The sequence below is a fragment of the Macrobrachium rosenbergii genome, chromosome 16 (assembly GCF_040412425.1).
Source record: "Macrobrachium rosenbergii isolate ZJJX-2024 chromosome 16, ASM4041242v1, whole genome shotgun sequence".
Taxonomy (NCBI): domain Eukaryota; kingdom Metazoa; phylum Arthropoda; class Malacostraca; order Decapoda; family Palaemonidae; genus Macrobrachium; species Macrobrachium rosenbergii.
In genome coordinates, this window is record NC_089756.1 from 34,776,262 (window position 1) to 34,798,409 (window position 22,148).

Sequence of the window (22,148 nt, forward strand, 5' to 3'; positions counted from 1 at the left end):
AATTGTAATCCCATCGCTTTTATTAACAATATAAGTTCAGTCATTATTTAAAAATATGAAAATAGAGTCAGTTAAAAAAAGTGATTTTATTGCATTCTTTAAATTTGAACTAAACTTGCAAAATGTGGATCAGGAGAGTTACTGCTACTAAATATGGCGGGTCGAAGTATGCCAAAAATAAATTAATAACTTAAGTAACCACAAAACATAACTCAAGGACCAGATCTATTCTTCTCGCCGTTACACTGGCTCTATTCTATTCCTCTCAAGCCTCCGTAGGGGGTACTGCAAGCATTACTTAAAGGTCTTTGTAGCGTCCTTTCGGCCCCTAGCTGCAACCTTTTGTATTCCTTTTATTGTACCTCCGTTCATATTATTTTTCTTTCATCTGGCTTTCCACCCTCCTTAAAAAGATTTTCTTCCTGTTACACCTTTCAAACCTTCTTAATGCCAGTTTCCCTGTTAGCGCTGAATGATATCATAGGTCCCAGCACTTAACCTTTGACTTAAATTCTATATTCAAATTTTATCCCTCTGAAGCTAAGGACCTCGTATTTCCTTCCAAGGTCGATGCTACTTCTTCTTCGACTCCCGGGTGTCGACTTCGGGGAACTTCTCGTCGCCCGGCTGGCCGAATCCTTACGAGGCGGGGCTCCGTTGCACGTACGTCTTCCAGGGGGACATGTTCCAGGCGGTCAGGATCGTCTTCCAGTCGTTCCATCTGGAGGAACCTTACAGAGCAGGGTAGGTTTGGGAGGTTTGGAAAGGTTTGCTCGTGCTGATGGGAATGATAGTAGTATTTTTTGTTGTTTTGATAATGATGGTAATAGCAGTGGTAATGATGATAGTGTTGATTGGTAGTGCTGTAGATGATAATAGTAAGACTTTCTGTTGTTTTGATAATCATGATAATATCAATGGTAATGATAGTGTTGATTGCTAGTGCTATTGATGATAATAGTAAGACATGTTTTGATAATGATGATAATAGTATTGGTAATGATGATAGTGTTGATTGGTAGTGCTATTGATGATAATAGTAATACTTTTTGTTTGTTTGATAATGATAATAATAGCAATCGTAATGATGATAATGTTGATTGGTAGTGCTATTGATGATAATAGTAATACTTTTTGTTGTTTTGATAATGATGATAATAGCAATGGTAATGAAGATAGTGTTGATTGGTAATGCTATTGATGGTAATAGTAATACTTTTTGTTGTTTTATATAATGATAATAATAGTAATGGTAATGATGATAGTGTTGATTGGTAGTGCTATAGATGATAATAGTAAGACTTTTTGTTGTTTTGATAATCATGATAATAGCAATGGTAATGATAGTGTTGATTGGTAGTGCTATTGATGGTAATAGTAATACTTTTTGTTGTTTTGATAATGATGATAATAGCAATGGTAATAATGATAGTGTTGATTGCTAGTGCTATTGATGATAATAGTAAGACATGTTGTTGTTTTGATAATGATGATAATAGCAAAGATAATGGTGATGTTGATTGCTAGTGCTAATGGTAATAATAGTAAGACTTGGTGTTGTTTTAATAATGATAATAATAGCAGTGGTAATAATGATGGTGTTGATTGACAGTGCTGTAGATGATAATAGTAATAATTTTTGTTTTAATAATGATAATAATAGCATTGGTAATAATGATAGTGTTGATTGGTAGTGCTAATTATGATAATAGTAATACTTTTTTTTGCTTTGATAATGATGATAATAGCAATGATAATGATGATAGTGTTGATTGCTAGTGCTATTGATGATAATAGTAATACTTTTTGTTGTTTCGATAATGATGATAATAGCAATGGTAATAATAATAGTGTAATAAAAATCCACAATTATATAGTAAACTGTATATAAACGTGATGAAACACTGATGAGTCCTTGCTTTCGTCTTTTACATATTAATACAGTTTACTATATAATTGTGAATTTTTATTACACAAACTGCTTTTCACGAGATTGTGAATTTCTCAGCAATAATGATAGTGTTGAGGGTTGATCACAAAAAATACGCATAGGTATCGTATTTTTACTGCGCTCCAAAACTAACAATATGGAAATGAAGTCCTCGCTTGTCGTTGGGTAATTAGAATATTAAGTATGTCAGCTTGTGATGTTTGAAACCTGATGAGGAAACCACTCTACAATAGATATGATAATAAGTATTTTTTTTTTACATTGTTTGTGCTGTACTTTTAACATCATTATGCCTTGCGTTTAATAGGTTTATATAAGTATGAGGTTATGATTTTAGGTGTACATAAATACATACATACATACATACACATGTTTATGTACGTGTTTACGTATAAATGTTTGTATGTACATACATACATAACCATACACACATGTTTATGTATGTATTTATGGATGTATATGTATTGATTTTCTTTGTTTAGTCACATGAAGTCGAACCGAAGTTTAAAAAAGTTTTTAATATGTATCCTTTTAGAATTGAATTTTTTTTTTAGAAAATACACCGTCTTCTGTTTCTACAGTTTCATTTTCATTAAAAAACAGGCCATTTCAAATACAGGTCATTTCAAATACAGGTCATTTCAAATACAGGCCATTTTAAATACAGGCCATTTCAAACAGGTCATCTCAAATACAGGCCATTTCAAATACAGGTTATTTCAAATACAGGTCATTTCAAATACAGGCCATTTCAAACACAGGTCATTTCAAATACAGGCCATTTCAAATACAGGTCATTTCAAATACAGGTCATCCCTGATGGCGTTACTTTGTGCCTGTTTAATTGATATACAGCCTGACCCTTTCGCAGTTGCTTGGCGGATTACCTTGACGTTACGACGGTGGACATCGCGGGCGTGCGCGACTTCGTGGGGAGGTTTTGTGGGCGTGAGGTCAGGTCGCCCATTTTGACTCTCGCGCCTTCACTCGCGCAACGAGGTCGTCCAGGTCTTACTGGTGAGCTTCCTTTGTTGGCCAATAGAAGGTCTTTGTTCTGTAGCCTTTGTTGGCCAATAGAATTGAGCTTCCTTTGTTCAACGCCTTTGTTCGTTTTCCTTTGTTCAAGAAGGTTTGTTGGCCAATAGAAGCTTCCTTTGTTGGCCCCTTTGTTGGCCAGTAGAATTGTTCCTTTGTTGGCCAGTAGAATTGTAGCTTCCTTTGTTGGCCAATAAAATTGTAGCTTCCTTTGTTGGCCAATAGAATTGTAGCTTCCTTTGTTGGCCAATAGAATTGTAGCGTTCTTTGTTGGCCAATAGAATTGTAGCTTCCTTTGTTGGCCAATAGAATTGTAGCTTCCTTTGTTTGCCAATAGAATTGCAGCTTCCTTTGTTGGCCAATAGAATTGTAGCTTCCTTTGTTGGCCAATAGAATTGTAGCTTCCTTTGTTGGCCAGTAAGATTGTAGCTTCCTTGTTGGCCAATAGAATTGTAGCTTCCTTTGTTTGCCAATAGAATTGTAGCTTCCTTATTGGCCAATAGAATTGTAGCTTCCTTTGTTGGCCTTCCTTTGTTGGCCAATAGAATTGTAGCTTCCTTTGTTGGCCAATTTTAGCTTCCTTTGTTGGCCAATAAAGTAAGATTGCCAATAGCTTCCTTTGTTGGCCAATAGAATTGTAGCTTCCTTTGTTGGCCAATAGAATTGTAGCTTCCTTTGTTGGCCAATAGAATTGTAGCTTCCTTTGTTGGCCAATAGAATTGTAGCTTCCTTTGTTGGCCAATAGAATTGTAGCTTCCTTTGTTGGCCAATAGAATTGAAGCTTCCTTTGTTGCCAATAGAATTTTTTGTTGGCCAATAGAATTGTAGCTTCCTTTGTTGGCCAATAGAATTGTAGCTTCCTTGTTGGCCAATAGAATTGTAGCCTTTTGTTGGCCAATAGAATTGTTCCTTTTTGTTGGCCAATAGAATTGTAGCTTTCTTTGTTGGCCAATAGAATTGTAGCTTCGCTAATAGAATTTCTTTGTTGGCCAGCTTCCTTTGTTGAAATAGAATTGCAGCTTTGTTCAATAGAATTGGCTTCCTTTGTTAATAGAAAGCTTCCTTTGTTATAGCTTTGTTTCTTTGTGCAATGAAATTGCAGCCTTTGTTGGCCAATTTGTTTCTTTGTTGGCCAATAGAATTGTAGCTTCCTTTGTTGGCCAATTGAAGCTTCCTTGTTGGCCAATAGAATTGTAGCTTCCTTTGTTCAATAGAATTGTAGCCTTTGTTGCAATAAAATTTTAGCTTCCTTTGTTTAGAATTGCTTTCCTTCCTTTGTTGGCCAATAGAATTGTAGCTTCCTTTGTTGGCCAATAGAATTGTAGCTTCCTTTGTTGGCCTTCTTTGTTGGCCAATAGAATTTGTTCGCCAATAAAATTAGCTTCCTTTGTTCAAGACTCTTTGTTGGCCAAAAATATGGCCAATAGAATTGTAGCCTTTGTTCGCTTTGTTGTAAAGCTTCCTTTGTTGGCCAATAGAATTGTAGCTTTCTTTGTTGGCCAATAGAGTTGTAGCTTCGTTTCTTGGCCAATGAAATTGCAGCTTCGTTCTTGGGTAATAAAATTATATAATGAAATTTAGCTTCGTTTTTTTAAAATTGTAGCTGCTTTTGTTCGCCAATAAAATTCGATCAAGACTTGGGAAAAATATTTCGCAGTTGTAAATTTCAGAATCTCTTGTGGCCATACAAATAATATTTATTTTTATGAGGTAGTTATTATTCACAAAATGGTAATTATAATAGTAATATTTATACTTGACTGGTTTTTATTGTGGTATTTTTATTTTCAACAGAATATTGTAATTTTAGTCAATTACCTGAATTCAGACATTTTACATCAACTGTAATAAAGTTCAGATTGATTGCATATGAAGAGATTATGGTCAAAACATTGAGGCGTCACCTTAATTAAATACAGAGAATGTTAAGAAAATAGTTTTTCATGTTTGGAAAAATGGTAGAAATAGTTTGTCACATATACTCAGCCTTTTCTCTTTAATTACAACAGAAATATAACAGAAACACTTTGTGGTCTTTTGCCTCCCAGAAACAATCTACCCCTCCGCGACAATGAGCAGGGGGAGGAAGGTGTGTGGAGGGCTGGTGGAGGGAAGGGGAGGGAAGCTCATATCTCCTGGATACCCAAAGGCCTTCCCGGGAGGGCTGTCGTGTTCGTGGCTTCTGAGGGCACGCCCTTATCACCACGTCTTCCTCAGGATACAGCAGTTGCAGCTACAAGGAAGCATAGGTGAGTGGTGAGGTTATGTCCAGATCTCTCTCTCTCTCTCTCTCTCTCTCTCTCTCTCTCTCTCTCTCTCTCTCTCTCTCTCTCTCGTCATCCTCAGGATACAGCTGTTGCAGCTCATAGGTGAGTTGAGGTTATGTCCGGGCCCTTTGAGTACCCTTTAAGTCTGAATGTCTGTTTCAGCAATTGTTAATGGATTCGCATGTCTTTACGTAATTGTTTTAAAATTTTGATTATATTTCGAGATATTATAGCAGTAAGTAAGATTCAGTTTCCTCTATGTCTGTTCACATTTAGGCCTCGAGTTCAAATAAATTTTTATTTTCAGCAGATTTGAAATTTTCAGAATCAAAGCTAATGTTTGTTCCGGGCATTGTTCCTCGGTGGCCTCCGGTCGAATAAAGTTGCAATCGTATTGGGGTTCATCATCATTCTCTGTTTGATCGTAAAACTGAGATTGTCTTTTTCAGCCAGTTTGCTAGACACACACACACACACACACACACACACACACACACACACATATATATATATATATATATATATATATATATATATATATATATATATATATATATATATATATATGTGTGTGTGTGTGTGTGTGTGTGTATGTGTGTGTGTGTGTGTGTATTTATGAAGAAACTCTTGTCAACTAGGTAGGATAAATATTGAGAATATTCTACCAAACTGTCCGCACGTTTTCTATCCGTCCTCAGATCTTAAAACCTACTGAGGCTAGAAGGCTGCGAATTGGTATGTTGATCATCCTTCTTCCAATCATCAAACATACCAAATTGCAGCCCTCTAGCCTCGGTAGTTTTTATTTTATTTTAAGGTTAAAGTTAGCCATAATCTTGCATCTGGCAACGATATGGGACATGCCACCACCCGCCCGTGGTGAAAGTTTCATGGGCCTCGGCTCATACAGCATTATACCGAGGCCACAGAAAGATAGATCTGTTTTCGGTGGCCTTGATTATACGATGCACAGAAAACTCGATTGCGCCGAAGAAACTTCGTCGCATTTTTTACTTGTTAATATGTTTGAGACCACAGACAAGGTCATGTTTTGTGAGCATTGTAAAAAAAAAAAAAAAAAAAAAAAAAAAAAAAAACTAAATATCAAAGACGTCGATTAAGATACAGTATCTGGAGTGTTCTGATGAAGAAATTGAGTAGTAAGAGAATATTATCTTTAAAGAAGAAAATACTCTACGAGTTATTTGCTAACTGGAACAATGGTTTCACTGGCTTCGTCATTAAAGAACTGCATTAGCATTGGTGATAATTTACACTAAATTTGCCAGCTTTGAAGAAGGTAAGGAAAAATAACTTCCGACCTATCACTATCTTATTTAATGAACAAGAAGAACAAGTAAAAAATGCGCCGAAGTTTCTTGAGTTTTGTGTACAGCGTATAATCAAGGCCACCGAAGATAGATCAACTATCTTTCGGTGGTCTCGGTATAATGCTGTATGAACCGCTGCCCTTGAAACTTTAACCACGGCCCGGTGGTGGCCTATCATATATCGTTTTCATACGCACACGATTATGGGTAACTTTAACCTTAAATAAAATAAAAACTACTGAGGAGGTTAGTGGGCTGCAATTTGGTATGTTTGACGATTAGTGGGTGGATGATCAACATACCAATTTGCAGCCCTCTAGCCTCAGCAGTTTATAAGATCTGAGGGCGGACAGAAAAAGTGCGGACGGACCGACAAAGCCGTCACAATAGTTTTCTTTTACAGGAAACTAAAAGTCAAGGCATCTTTGTTCATTCTAGGTAAAAGAGTCTTCCAAGTTTTGCTTTGTTTCGTGAAGAAAATAAAAGTTCCGGAATGAGCTTGTGAAAACTCAGGCAAAAGCATGAAAGTGCTTTCCACTTCTACCGATTTGCTCACTTGATCCGCTTATATTTTGCTGAAGGCATTATGTGAAATAAGAGTCATTTGATAGTATATCCCTTAAATTTTTACCCCGTGGTATTTTTTTGGGTAATTAGCATAATGATTTTTAGCGCTGTTACGATGCATCGATACGCCGATGGATAAGCGAATATAAACAATGATTAAGATACTGGGGTTCCGTAGAGGAGTGGGACCGTCTGTGCACCTCACGCGGTGCACTGTAGGCAATACTTGAGGTTCTCTGCAGCATCCCTTCAGTCCCTAGCTGCAACCCCTTCCATCCCTTTTACTGTACCTCTCTGTTCATACTCTTTCCTCCGTCTTACTTTCCGCCCTCTCCCAAAATTTTTTGGTTTTCTGTAAAAGAAAACTATTGTTCCGTCTGCACTTTTTCTGTCCGCCCTCAGATCTTAAAAACTACAAAGGCTAGAGGGCTGCAAATTGGCATGTTGATCATCCACTCTTCAATCATCAAACATACCAAATTGCAGCCCTCTAGCCTCAGTAGTTTTTATTTTATTTAAAGTTAAAGTTGCCCATAATCGTGCTTCTGGCAACATATGGGCCAGGCCACCATCAAGCCATGATTAAAGTTTCATGGGCCGCGGCTCATACAGCATATTATCGAGACCACCGAAAGATAGATCTATTTTCGGTGGCCTTGATTATACGATGTACAGAAAACTCGATTGCGCCGAAGGAACTTCAGCGCATTTTTTACTTGTTTCAAAGTGCAACTGGGAGGTTTTCTTCCTGTTACACCTTTCAAGCATTCTTGACTCTCAGTTTCCCTTTCAGAGCTGAATGACCTCTTAGGTCCCAGCGCTTGGCCTCTGGCCTAAATTCTACAATCCATTCCATTCCATTAAGATACTGGGAAACTTGTAAATACCTTTCATTTGTGACCCTTGAAGAGAGACGTCACTTGAGCCTATCATTGTTTTACGACAGTTTGCGATAGAATATTATGGAGGTCTCTTGCGAACCTTCTTATCAAGCCCATACTCTCTTAAGTGACTCTCTCTTCATTCAGTTTTATTGGGTTTGTGGTAAAAGTTTCCGAACTGATTCCCGTAAGGACTCCTTAAAACAGAGTATTACTCCATTTTATGAAGGTTCGGATTCCCATAGTAAGTTCGAGGCTTGCTTTGGATGTTATTTCTCTTAAAGGTGATTCTGAGTTGGGTACCATCCTGAAATCCAGTTTGGTCGTTAAAAGGAAAGATGACGAACATATTGGAACTATTTTTTTTTAGTTGACTGTTAACTCGACATTTAAACTGACAAATACGTCACACATGTCAAAATCTTTCATATTTCGGGTCACAAACTGATCCTGTAAGTTGCCATCTCTTTACTTCTTCACAATGCACTTCTAAAAAATTTTAATTGTTGTGATTTTTTTATCTGCTGTTAATCTAGGTACTTGATTTGTCAAAATAATTCGATTTTATTTTCTTGATTTATTTTTAGACGGGCTTTTTAGTAGCTAATTAATTTACACTTCTTTTTCAATTATTTTTTCGGCCTTAAAATTTTTCGAGGAGCTAATTGCTTGTGTGAAATTTTCCTCTTAATTTTGTTTTATTTTATAACTTTCATTCACATTCAATTTTTCATTCACTTTTAAACTCTTTATTGGCTTAATTTTGTTTTATTCTATAACTTTCATTCACTTTTAAACTCGTCATCGAACTGGAATTATAAAGTATAATTATTTTTACAGTTGTATTACATATGAATCGGTCATCGGACTGGTACTGAAAATTTTCGAGCTTATTCAGAACTAAAAATAAAAAAAAAAAGAAAAAACGGTCATATTGGTGGGTGTTTGCATATTGCTTTCCCAAGTAGCTCTAAAGTGTTCACCTTATTTTCACATTGTTTTTAGACTGGCTTTCACAAATATCATATGTATGCTGTAAAGGAGCTGACGAATTCTTATTGAAATTTCTAGACAATATATTTGATTATATGATAAATGTTTAATCACTAAAGAATGCATATTTTTCTGTGGACTGATAGTATACTATATTACCTGATTTTTATTTTAAATAATCGTGTTACCTGTGTTTCAGTAGGTATAGCATATCTTACGTATGCCTCCCATAGGGGGGAAGCGCCTTCAGTGCACCTCACATGGTGCACTGTAGGCATTGCTTAAGGGTCTTAGCAGCGTCCCTTCGGCCCCTAGCTGGAACCCCACTCATTCCTTTTACTGCTCCTCCGTTCGTATTCTTTCTTCCATCTGACTTTCCACCCTCTCTAAAAATTGTTTCTTAGTGCAACTGTGAGGTTTTTCTCAAGTTACAACTTTCAGACCCTCTTCTGTCAATTTCCCTTTCAGTGCTGAATGACCTAATAGGCCCCAGCGCTTGGCTTGTGGCCTAAATTCTATGTTCTATTCTATTCTTACATAAGCTATACTAAGATCGATGTCTGTTATTTTCACAGTGCTTTACAAACGGTATGGTCTCTCATCGTGTTACAAACCTGTATAATAATATTTTCTTTAATATTCAGTATTAACAAATCCGATACGCTTGATAATGTACCTCTTCGAATGTTTGCGTTTTTGCATGTCCCAAAGCACTAGAAACCTGGGCAGCTCTTGAAATGTCTGTCTGTCTGTCGATTGCACGGAAAGCCTGGAGAAAACCTGTCTGTCCGTCAGGTTAGGTTGTCTGTCCAACGTATCAGTAACTTGAGAACAAATGTGACTTTTGTCCGATAAATTCTAAGAGTATGTATATATATATATATATATATATATATATATATATATATATATATATATATATATATATATATATATATATATATATATATATATATATATGGTTTAATGCGCGTATATGTTGACCTGCGTTCTATGTATATATATGGTATATATATATAGACGATATATACTTATTATTATCATATATAAAAATATATATAGTAATATATATATAAATATATAATCTTGAGGTAGAGCGAATTGGATTTAATGGTCACTGTAGTCCTGAGTTCTGTCTTTGTGGTTCGCACCAGACGGTGAACTTATTATCAACTAAAAAATTCCCCTTCTTAACATATATGAAAATATATTATTTAGGTAGAGCGAATTGGATATTAAAGGACATTTGTAGCTAGATGCTTGTATACGAATCACGGTGATATGATAAAATTATTATACGTACATACATATATGTGTATATATATGTATATATATTTACGTATATTTTGTATATATAATTGTCTGCTCTGCTTGTCTGTCTGTCCGTTCAACAGACGAGAGAGCAAGCACGAAAGCATAACGCCCGCTGAGGCGTGCGCGCTTATTATCTTTCCGCAACCTTTATGCAAATCAACCTTTATTTTCCTCGGGGCCCCTTCTTCCAGAATTAGCCATGCAAGCATTTCGTCCATGCGTGCGTGCTTGCTCGCTCGCTCGCTTGCGCGCGCCGTCTCGTTTCATACTCTCGCATGAATTTATTTCGAGGGAAAAATCGGTAAATCTCCATGAAGGAACCGAGGATAATATGAATTCCTCAGAATCAGTTTCTTTCAGGTTGCAGACTGCTGGTGCTTGTTTTTCGGGAGAGTTATAATATATATATATATATATATATATATATATATATATATATATATATATATATATATATATATATATATATATATATATATATATATATATATATATATATATATATATATTTGTTTTTTTTTCAAATGTTACTTCTCAACGATTAGGCGTTCTCTGTGAATTTTGTTCTCTGCTGTGGAAGAGGTTGTTCTTTTGTAGTTTTGCTTTTAGATAATACTAGGAAGTATGTATATATATGTTTATATATATATATTTATATATATATATATTTTATAATATATATATTTATATATATATATTTTATAATATTTATATATATATATATATATATATATATAATATATATATATATAAAATATATATATATATATATATATATATATATATATAATATATATATATACACTCATATATAAATTATATATATACACATATGTATATATATATACATACATACATACACATGTAGGTATATATATTATTAACAAGGTTACAGAAAAGAACATGAGCAGAAGGATATGGGGAGTTTTTCAATAAAATCTACTACATTTTAATCAGATTTGAGACCTGTCAAGGATTGAAGTATCATGCAGATACCTATAATTACTTTTCTTTTTACTCAGGCCTAAACTATTCCAAACCGCTTCCTTCATAATTATTTGTTTGTTTATTTTCTCCGTAGGGGGTTAGTGCTGTCAGCGAACCTCATGCGGTGCACTGTAGGCACTACTTGAGGTTTCTCGCAGCGTCCCTTCGGGCCCTGGCTGCAACCCTTTTCGTTCCTTTTATTGTACCTCTGTTCATATTATCTTTCTTCCCTCGTACTTTCCGCCCTCACCTAACAGTTGTTTCAAAGTGCAACTGCTTTGAGGTTTTCCTCCTGTTACACCTTTAAATCCTTTCTGCTATCAGTTTCCCTTTCAGCGGTGAATGACCCCATGGGTCCCAGTGCTTTGCCTTGTGCCTAAATTCTTTATTCCATCCTTATATATTTATTTTTTCAATAAACTGTTGTGTGAAGTTATAGGGGAATTTAATGGTTGGATTGAATACCATTATTTTTTTAAATGTGTTTTGGATACTGAAGACTAGTTCTGTTCTTTGATATTAATCTATATATCTTTTTTTAAGGTCGATGGAAAATGATTTGCACGAATAAAGATACAATATACTTTGGTCTTAAATGAATCATGTTACTGAGAAGCTATGCTAATTCGACAGGATGCATTACCGTTTTTAACAATAATTTTGTTTTTTGGTGGGAGGAACTTTTACACATTTAATATTTTATCTTACCTTTCATCCGTTTATTTCCAACCTTTCCTAAACCTGCCACGTTCTTCTGTCCGGGGTCGTATTTTTCAAGGCTCATACCAGATCAGCCTCATGCGTCAGGACTAACCCTTTCGTTTTAGTTCTTATGTTGGCTTTTGTTGGCGAAGGAAAATCTTTTTATTTGGAATTATTGCAGGGCAAGGTCGGTCGTTCGGAATTTATTTGTTTACCCATTACTCTTGCCTTGTGGTCTCAGCGTTTTGTCGGTCACATTAGATGATTTTGTGTTCTTGACACAGTTTTTCTTATTTTTCGTTTTTTATTTTTATCTTTTTTTTTTTGGGGGGGTCCACGGGCAAACACGAATTTGAAAAGGAGGCTTCTCTGGTCTGCAAGGAATCTTCATTAAATAACGTATTCCCCGCAAGGGGGATAGTGCCGTCGATGCGCCTCATACGGAGCACTGTAGGCATTACTTAAGGTTCGTTCGACCCCTGGCTGCAACCCCTTTCATTCCTGTTACTGTACCTCCGTTCATATTCTTTTTCTTCTATCTATCTTTCCCCTCTCTCCTAACAATTGATTCATAGTTGCAACTGCGAGGTTTTCCTCCTGTTACACCTTTCAAACCCTTTTTCTCCTGTCAATTTCGTTTTCAGCGCTGAATGATATCATAGGTCCCAGCGCGTGGCCTGTGGCCTAAATTTTATATTTTGTTTTGTTGTTAAATGATGTATTAAATGATATAGTTAAATATGGATGTCCAGCAACTTTATAATTAAACTAAAAGTTAACGAAATTATTCTTTAAAAGCTCTCAGTGTTTTATGATTAAAAAGCAGACCATGCCTGAGTAATATTAACCATCGGGGCGTAAAACGAAGAGTCATGTTATTTAACGTAGTTAATCACACACACACACACACACACACATATATATATATATATATATATATATATATATATATATATATATATATATATATATATATATATATATTTATATATATGTGTGTGTGTGTGTGTACCTTTTATTAGTATATAAATACATACATATACATATACATACATACTGTAACATTTCATCTGTCCATATTTTACCAGTGAATTATAGGGGTAACATTTCATTTGTCCATATTTTAAGTGAACAGGGGCACAAAAGGAAGTGCTCGAAATATATGGTGGCAACGTTCAAATAGTGTTTTATGGGCCTTCTTATATTCATATACATATACATAAATTACCCTTCCTCTTTCCAGCCAATTGCCGACGAGCCGAGTTGGGCATCTACGATGGATATCGCACCGCCCTGAGAACCTCCAGCGAAAGCCTGAAGACATTCTGCGGTGATCTGGACTACTACAGAAATCAGGCTGAGAAAGTTGTTCTCAGCCCCAGAAACAGGCTTCTCATCACGTTCAGGTTTGTGTGTGATGTATTCAGTTACAAAGTCTCTCGTAACATTCGTCTGCGTTCTGTGTAGATATTTCCCTGAACAGTTTTATGGGAGACTTTGTTTTTCATTTCAGAAAAGGGCAAAAACTAGTCCCTGTGTGTATAAGAATCATGAGGATGGTGAAGAAATCCACAGTGGTTTATGTGTCAATATCTATTAGAAATATATATGCAAACGAGAGCTTTCGAGAACCTGTCATGGAAACAAAAACTTTTGAAAAAATTGTTATTAATTTTTTCAAAACTTTTTGCTTCCATGACTGCTTTAATGTTTTAGTCAGACTGAGGAGAATCGAGCAGGTTCTCGAAAGCTCTAGTTTGTATATACGTATATATATATATATATATATATATATATATATATATATATATATATATATATATATATATATATATATATATATATATATATATATATATATATATTTCTTAAATGAATTTACAACACCACTGTGGATTTCTTCACCATTTTAGTGACATGCTCATGAGACATTTTCTCATATATATATATATATATATATATATATATATATATATATATATATATATATATATATATATATATATATATAAATCAATTATTTGTTTACCCTTTCCTCATTTATCACCGCTTAAGATTGCAGCATCCATTCAATAATACGGCTTAGCTGGTTGTAATTCTTTATGGGCCATATATATACAGTATATATATATATATATGTGTGTATATATATGTACATATATTATATATATTTGTGTGTATCTGTGTATATGTAAATATACACGCATCTCGCTTTGTGTTAATCATGTTAGATGTTTTGTGTATATGCAAGATTCACAACTACACCCAGTAAGTACATTCCGTTTTGACCCTAAATCCTCGCAGGAACAGAGGTCTGCGTGGTAACGAAATGAATTCTGTTTGGATAAACTTCCCTTGTGTGGTTTTACTGGAGTCAACTAAATCCTCTCCGGTCTTTAACCTTGCGGATAAAAATGAATTGTGTTTTACGTAAGGGTGCCTTTGTACGTTTGAGAGAGAGAGAGAGAGAGAGAGAGAGAGAGAGAGAGAGAGAGAGAGAGAGAGAGAGAGAGAGAGAGAGCTGAGGGTTTTGATTCCTGACAAACTTTTATTTTGTACGTAATTCCAGCCCTTCATACCAGAGGTCCTTTGAACACACAATGAATGTGAAGAGTTTTTCGTGTTATGTTTTTTGCTACAATTTCATGTTGAAAATCCAGGTCGTCTCGGTTGGAAGTTACATGCTTCTGTTCTGTTTGTGTGAGTGTGAGTGTGATATATATATATATATATATATATATATATATATATATATATATATATATATATATATATATATATATATATATATATATATATATATATATATATATATATATATATATATAAATTTCAAAGGTAAACATAAAAGCAAAAACAGAAATTAATATAGAACAAGTTGCCCTTGATATACAATCTTGAAATAAACATATTAACAAAAACAAAAATAATATAAAACAATTATATATATATCTATATATTTGTTATTTTGATATATAAAAATATTATATATATATATATATATATATATATATATATATATATATATATATATATATATATATATATATATATATATGATAATTTTTCAGAACGAAGAACATCCAAAGCATATTTTTAACTTTATTTTTGACGTTTCGGTACAAATCTGGTACCATTTTCGAAAAATCAGCTGAAATGAGCGAAAGACATGGATTGGTAAAAGTATACACAAAATTACAATCACAAATACAATAAAGGTCAAAAGATTAAAAGAAAAACTAAAAAAATAAAAAAAATAATAATATAATGTAAAACATATTTACATTATGTACAAAAGATAATGATAATGTTTAAAACATACTTACATTATATATATATATATATAAAATAAATGATCTATATATATATATAGGTTTAATATATATATATATATATATATATATACTGTGTGTGTGTGTGTGTGTGTGTGTGTGTGTGAGAGAGAGAGAGAGAGAGAGAGGGAGAGTTTCTCTGTTTGTGTAATTCCTACCAGGGAACGCAAAAAGTGACATGAAATATGAATTGAGCAAATGAGCCACGATTAAAGTGAAGCAGCAAAGTGGATGATATTTTACCTTTATGTTGGGGCAATCTCAGTAAAGCTACACACACCAGAAAAAAGAACAATGCAAGAGAGGCTGATTTTTAGGCACGAGAACAAAAGGGGGTACAAAACAATTGTTATACTAAAGACGGTTATTAGCTGTTGAGGCGAGGCTTTTGATGAAGAACATCTGTCCTGCATTAACCTGGGAACTAGATGACAAGAGGAAAGGCAAGTGACATTAACAAGAAATTATGACATTCTTTAGTTTCGCCTTTAAACATTTTCCTTAAATTTTATTGGGTAGTGCCGTCAATGCACCTCACGCGGTGCACTGTAGGCATTACTTAAGGTCTTTGCGGCGTCCCTTCGGCCACTAGCTGCAACCTCTTTCATTCATTTTACTGTACCTCCGCTCATATTCTCTTGCATCTGTCTTTTCACCCTCTCTAACAATTGTTTCATAGTGCAACTAAGAGGTTTTCCTCCCGTTACACCTTTTCAAACATTCTTACTGAATGATCTCGTAGGTCCCAGCGCTTGGCCTTTGGCCCAAATTCTATATTCTATTCTACATTTGATGCATTTAGATCTAGACCAAGGTTAATGTTATTATGTATTTCATTTGTCAGTTGTTTGGCCAGAGATGATAACAAGTATCAATCTTTTTATTGTATTACACTGCTATTGGCCAAATCCTCTGTAACTTTATTACACTGCTATTGGCCAAATCCTCTGTAACTTTCCTCTAAGATGTACAAAAACAGTTAGTCTTTTGCCCATTTCTAAATAATTATATATGTCGACGGGATTCTTGAATTCCTTGCTCGTCTGGTCCACAAATAAAGAACAAAAGTCAGTACATATCATTTTTAAAGCCGTGTTGGCGCTGTCTTGAGAACTTGTTGCAATCTTGGTTTTACGGCGGTGTTGTATAAACAAATTATATTTGCTAGGAATATTTTCAAAGCTGCTGTGATGATTTGAGAGTCGGAAAAAGTTTATCGAATTAGTAAAATCCCAGAAAAGGCAATAAGGTAACATCGTGTACCACCATCTTGGCTGATAAGGAGAAAGTTTCCCCAAGTTAAAAAACCATATTCCGAGAGTTTAGGAAAACTGTAATAAGGAAAAGATAAAAAGATTTTACCAGCTTATGAGATTCACTCGACGTCCTGATTGTTGCAAGTTACCAGAGGGTCTTCAGTAGATGCTGTGTGTGTGTGTGTGTGTGTGTGTGTGTGTGTGTGTGTGTGTGTGTACCTGAGAACCTGAGAATACGTATTAGGGTGAAGAAGATGATGTACGAATGATATGGCCCTTAGGTACTTGAATCGATTAATTGTATTTTCAAGAATTGAATTAAAGAGGTTCTGGTAATCGTTGTTGTACGATCACACACGCGCAAACACACACAAACACACACACACAAACATACACACACACACACACAAATACGAATAATATGGGTCTTAGGTACTTGAATCTATTTATTGTATTTTCAAGAATTGATTAAAGAGGTTCTGGTAGTCATTGTTGTACGATTCACACACACACACACACACACACACACACACAAAAGAAAGCGTATACACACGTATAAGACATTTTCTCGAGTTTTTATACTGCAAAATATATGATAAAAAAATTAGTATTTTAATTGTTTATACAGAAGTAAAATCTCCTAACAGCATTAATTAATATTCTGCTTTTGGCTGGATGCACAGATTTCATTTAATCGTTGGGCCACAGCGTGTTCATGCTGAAATGAGCTCAATCCTGTTGGAGTTCACTGATTTTCATTGTCCTACAAACTCTAATTTTTTTCTGGTATAAGTCACAAGACTGTATGATCTTATTTTATATATATATATATATATATATATATATATATATATATATATATATATATATATATATATATATATATATATATATATATAATTTATATATATATATATATATATATATATATAGAGAGAGATATATATATATATATGTATATATATGGGTGGGTATTTCTATAGCGTGTTTTTATGTGAGTAGTATGTGTGTAGTGTGTATGTATGGGGTGGGTATAGCGTGTTTTTATATAGTATATGTGTTTATATATATATATGTATATCGTGTATATGTATATTATACGTTCTGGTGAACGAAGAAACCATTAAAGGAAAATTTTATGTTAAAAAAAAGGACGACCTTTTAATTGAGGACCCATTTCATTATAAACGGTTGTAATTTTAACTAAGTGTTTGATTATCAAAGCCATCCTTTGAATTTATCACTTTTGATAAGTCACCCGTAAATATTCTTTGCTCTCTGCCACCGTTATTGCAAATCACTTCATCACATCACCTGTTATTGACTCATTCTGGATAAATCAATAAGATCCTACCTTTATTTATTCCTGGACACAGGACCGGGGAAGCTTCTGACAACACCACATCCCTGGCTGGGTTTCACCTGGTTTGGACAGAGGTCTCCCTCACCGACAAAGGTAAGTGGGATTCTCTCTCTCTCTCTCTCTCTCTCTCTCTCTCTCTCTCTCTCTCTCTCTCTCTCTCTCTCTCTCTCTCTCTCTCTCTCTGTGTTCGAGGTTCGTTGACAATTTGGTGCGATTGAAAGGCTTTGTCTCTTCCGTTATAGAGCAGAGTAAAGCCATTCAATGCATTATTGTTAGCTGGTTGCAGACGGCGTTTATTGTGAAGTTGAAATGAGTGTTATTATTATTATTATTATTATTATTATTATTATTATTATTATTATTATTATTATTATTATTATTATTTGAAAGAGGGTCTTCTTCCGAGATATTATTATTATTATGATGATAATGATGAAACTATTATTATTATTATTATTATTATTATTATTATTATTATTTTTATTATTATTATTATTATAATTATTATTATTTGAGAGAGGGTCTTCTTCAAATATATTATTTTTATTATTATTATTATTATTATTGTTGTTTTGTTGTTGTTGATCATGTGATTTGATTTCATGATTTGTTGCATCACAACCTTATATTTAGCCTCTTGCCTCTGTGCATTGCTCGTGCAGCATCAGTGAATTAGAAAGATTGTACTTACGATGGGATGAGGATGGCTTCTGCATCAGCGATTAGCGCTAATATGCGTAGTTTTGCTTTCATTTGGCCCAGATGCGGGCCTTATTCCTTTATACGAAAACTGGTGAGGGTAGGAGTTGCCAGTCTTATACTTCAGGCCACGTTCGTTTTGCTTTCGGATTGATCCTCAGTTGACCGTTTCTAAAAAAAAAAAAAAAAAAAAAAAAAAAAAAAAAAAAAAAAAAAAAAACGGTTGGGTAAGCAAGCAAGAGTCAAAAAAAAAAAAATAAGAAAAACCAACGTTTGGGTAAACGAGCAAGAGTAAAAAAATTGAAAAGACAAGAAAACCAGAGGTTGGATAAACAAGCAAGGGTAAAAAAAAAAATAAAAAACCAACGGCTGGGTAAACAAACAGGAGTAAAAAAAAAAAATAAGAAAAACCAAAGGTTGGGTCAACAAGAAAGACAAAACCAAGCTATTGGCATTACTGCGAATCAGATACCCGTGTATTCTAGCCATTAAAACCTTCTTGATACTTTTAGAGAGAGAGAGAGAGATATCTTTAATTTAGGGGTTGATAAGGGAACTCAAGCAAGGGAGTTGTTTGCCCTACTTTCCGGCTTGCTTGCTTGCTGATGGCTACTGCTGCTGTTGGACTCTGATTGAATAGTTAGTGATGGTGAGAAGGGAGGGTGGTGGGGGGGAGGTTAGTGGATTAGTGAAGGAGGAGGACATAGTAATTTAGGGTAAAGACACAGTGCTGTTGTCAAGATGGAGTCTAAACAACAGATGCTGCCATACTTCAGCATTTCCAGTTTGTGCCTGGAAATCTGGAAACCAGGTTGGGAACATCACAAAGTATGTCAGAACTTTAGGTTTCCACTTCTAGTCATCGATTTTTTTTTGTTTCTGTGTCAGCATCACTGACTGATATATATTTAATATTCTTATTAGCATTATGACCTTGATATTGTCATCATTTTATTTACTGAATAAAATAGCGTCACAAAAACAAAGGTCATAGTGGGAGTTTTTGGGGTTAGGAATGAGAAGTGTAAATTTTTTTGCGTTGTTGTAAGATTTATACACTTCAGTCCCTTTCAGAGGCAAATTACGTTTTTTTTTTTTTGTTTATTGCTCATAGCCTACTGAATATTTCTCTCTCTCTCTCTCTCTCTCTCTCTCTCTCTCTCTCTCTCTCTCTCTCTCTCGTCTTTCAGTTGAAAGACCTGGGTTGATCCTGATGTGAGTCAGAAATTCATTTCTGTTCTGTGTGTGATTGTATATTTTTGTTTATTATATATATAAATATATATATATATATATACACATACACACACACACACACACACACACACACACACACATATATATATATATATATATATATATATATATATATATATATATATATATATATATATATATATATATATATTACACAGTCTTCTTCCCTCTCTCAAAAATGAAATCCAATAGCTTTCTTTCAGGAATGACGTCAGCTCTCAGTTTCCCAAAGGGAAGTTTCCTGTTCTCCTCTTAGGCAAATACAATCTGAGAAGAGCGTGTCTTTTTAAAGTAGTTTCTCTAATGAGACGGAGTTAGTGACTCGTGCGACCTAGTTCTCTCTCTCTCTCTCTCTCTCTCTCTCTCTCTCTCTCTCTCTCTCTCTCCAGAGACTTTGGCCCAGGGTCATGGGATGATCTCATCTTTAACTCTGAATTCTTTCCTGAATTATCATCTCCATTTTTCACCTCCGTGATGGGACCTTATCTTTAACTTTGGATTCTTTGTGATTCCTTCTGTCGTTTCTCCATTTTTGTTTTTGTTTCTTTAATTCTTCTTTCTCTGAATCGACTTTTTGGTCAGAATGGGATCTTATCTTTTACTTTTTTTTTTTTTTTTTTTATTTGTCTCTCTCTTCCGTTGGATATATGTTCTCTTCTGATAAATAAAATGTTAATTATATATTTAGTACTGTAACTCCTTTACGTCAGCAATGGTCGTCTTCTGAGAAAATACGATTGTATAATCTGAAGTCATATCATAAACGGATTGTGGAAAGTTAAGAATTATTTAATTTCATACACAGAGCTAAAATACCAAACTACTAAAATCCCCATTAAAAGTAGATGAAAATACAGGTGTGATATAAATATGTAATGTAACAATAACCACACCGTTATGTTTTGTCTAATGTGAGTTTTATGTTACAACTCTCTTGTCATATCTGATCAGTTTTTTTTTTTTTCGAAGGAAGGATGATATCGTGTTTTGCTCTTGTTGTCTTTTTTTAATTTTTCTCTTGATGAAAGTGTGTTATCATGTCTTAATTTTTTTTTTATAATTTTCAAGTTTGAATGCAGGAAAGGTCATTGGAGTTAGGGAAGGTCATTGGCATGTAGGAAAGGTAATTTGAATTTTGGGATGGTCACTCGAATTTAGGAAAGGTCATCGGAATTTTGGGAAGGTCATTTGAATTTGGGAAAGGTCATTGGAATCTAGGTCATTGAAATTTAGGAAAGGTCATTGGAATTTGGGAAAGGTGACTGGATTTAGGAAAGGTCATTGGAATCTAGGAAAGGTCATTGGAATTTTGGGAAGGTCTTTGGAATTTAGGAAAGGTCATTGGAATTTAAGGAAGGTCATTGGAATTTAGGAAAGGTCATTCGAATTTAGGAAAGGTCATTCGAATTTAGGAAAGGTCATTCGAATTTAGGAAGGGTCATTGAAATTTAGGAAAAGTCACTGGAATTTAGGAAAGGTCATCCCGGGTAGGGCCATTACCAACGCACACCGAGGTCACAGTACCCTTGATGAACAGTGGCAACCTGGTGCCAGCTTTACCTGGGCGATTAAATACTGTTTTTTGTTTTTCAGAATGTTACGACAGAATTAATTATCCGCGTTGCGTAGAATTTTCATACGTATTCTTTTAATTGCCCTTATTATTTTAAATAATACTCACAATTTATGTTTATCTCTGCTCTTGAAAATACTTTCCGTCTTCAGGTACATCGCATTTCTTAGTTTGCAGATGAAGTGCAGTTATAATTTTGACCTATTAATTTATTTTATTAACAAACGCTTTCACCTTCAGTTTAAACAGTGCAATTTTGCTGTGAGGTTCATTTTCAGACAGTTTTTATTTATCACGATTTTTAAAATGTACTTTTGATATTCATTTACAGCCTTTGACCTAAATTCTGTGTTTTACTCTGTTCTATCCTATTGCAGGCAATTGCAGTATGCTGGGCGGATTTTGGTGCCAGCACTCGATCTATTGCGTGGGGGTCGTCCACGGCGGGGGATGCATCAACACGGCGAATTTCTGCATTGACCCCAGCCTCGTCTGCGATGGACAGCCGAACTGCTCCACGGGGGACAACACGGATGAGAGCGAGTGTGAGTTTCCTGTTTCCTCTTCACTGTGCATTTATTTATTTATTTATTTATTTAGTTGTTTGTTTGTTTTTAGATTGAAAGCTAATTTGCTTATA

The 22,148-nt window shown here is 34.5% G+C and overlaps 1 protein-coding gene across 1 annotated transcript in view; it reads left to right on the forward strand.

Moving 5' to 3' along the window:
* Nucleotides 1-22,148, forward strand: part of LOC136846927 (uncharacterized) — a 328,106-nt gene that overhangs the window by 297,256 nt on the left and 8,702 nt on the right. Inside the window, exons 3-9 of the mRNA XM_067118180.1 lie at nt 567-744; nt 2,823-2,968; nt 4,781-4,830; nt 5,007-5,235; nt 13,272-13,434; nt 17,993-18,072; nt 21,886-22,053. Of these exons, the coding sequence (XP_066974281.1) occupies nt 567-744; nt 2,823-2,968; nt 4,781-4,830; nt 5,007-5,235; nt 13,272-13,434; nt 17,993-18,072; nt 21,886-22,053 (1,014 nt within the window). The remainder of the gene's footprint in view (nt 1-566; nt 745-2,822; nt 2,969-4,780; nt 4,831-5,006; nt 5,236-13,271; nt 13,435-17,992; nt 18,073-21,885; nt 22,054-22,148) is intronic.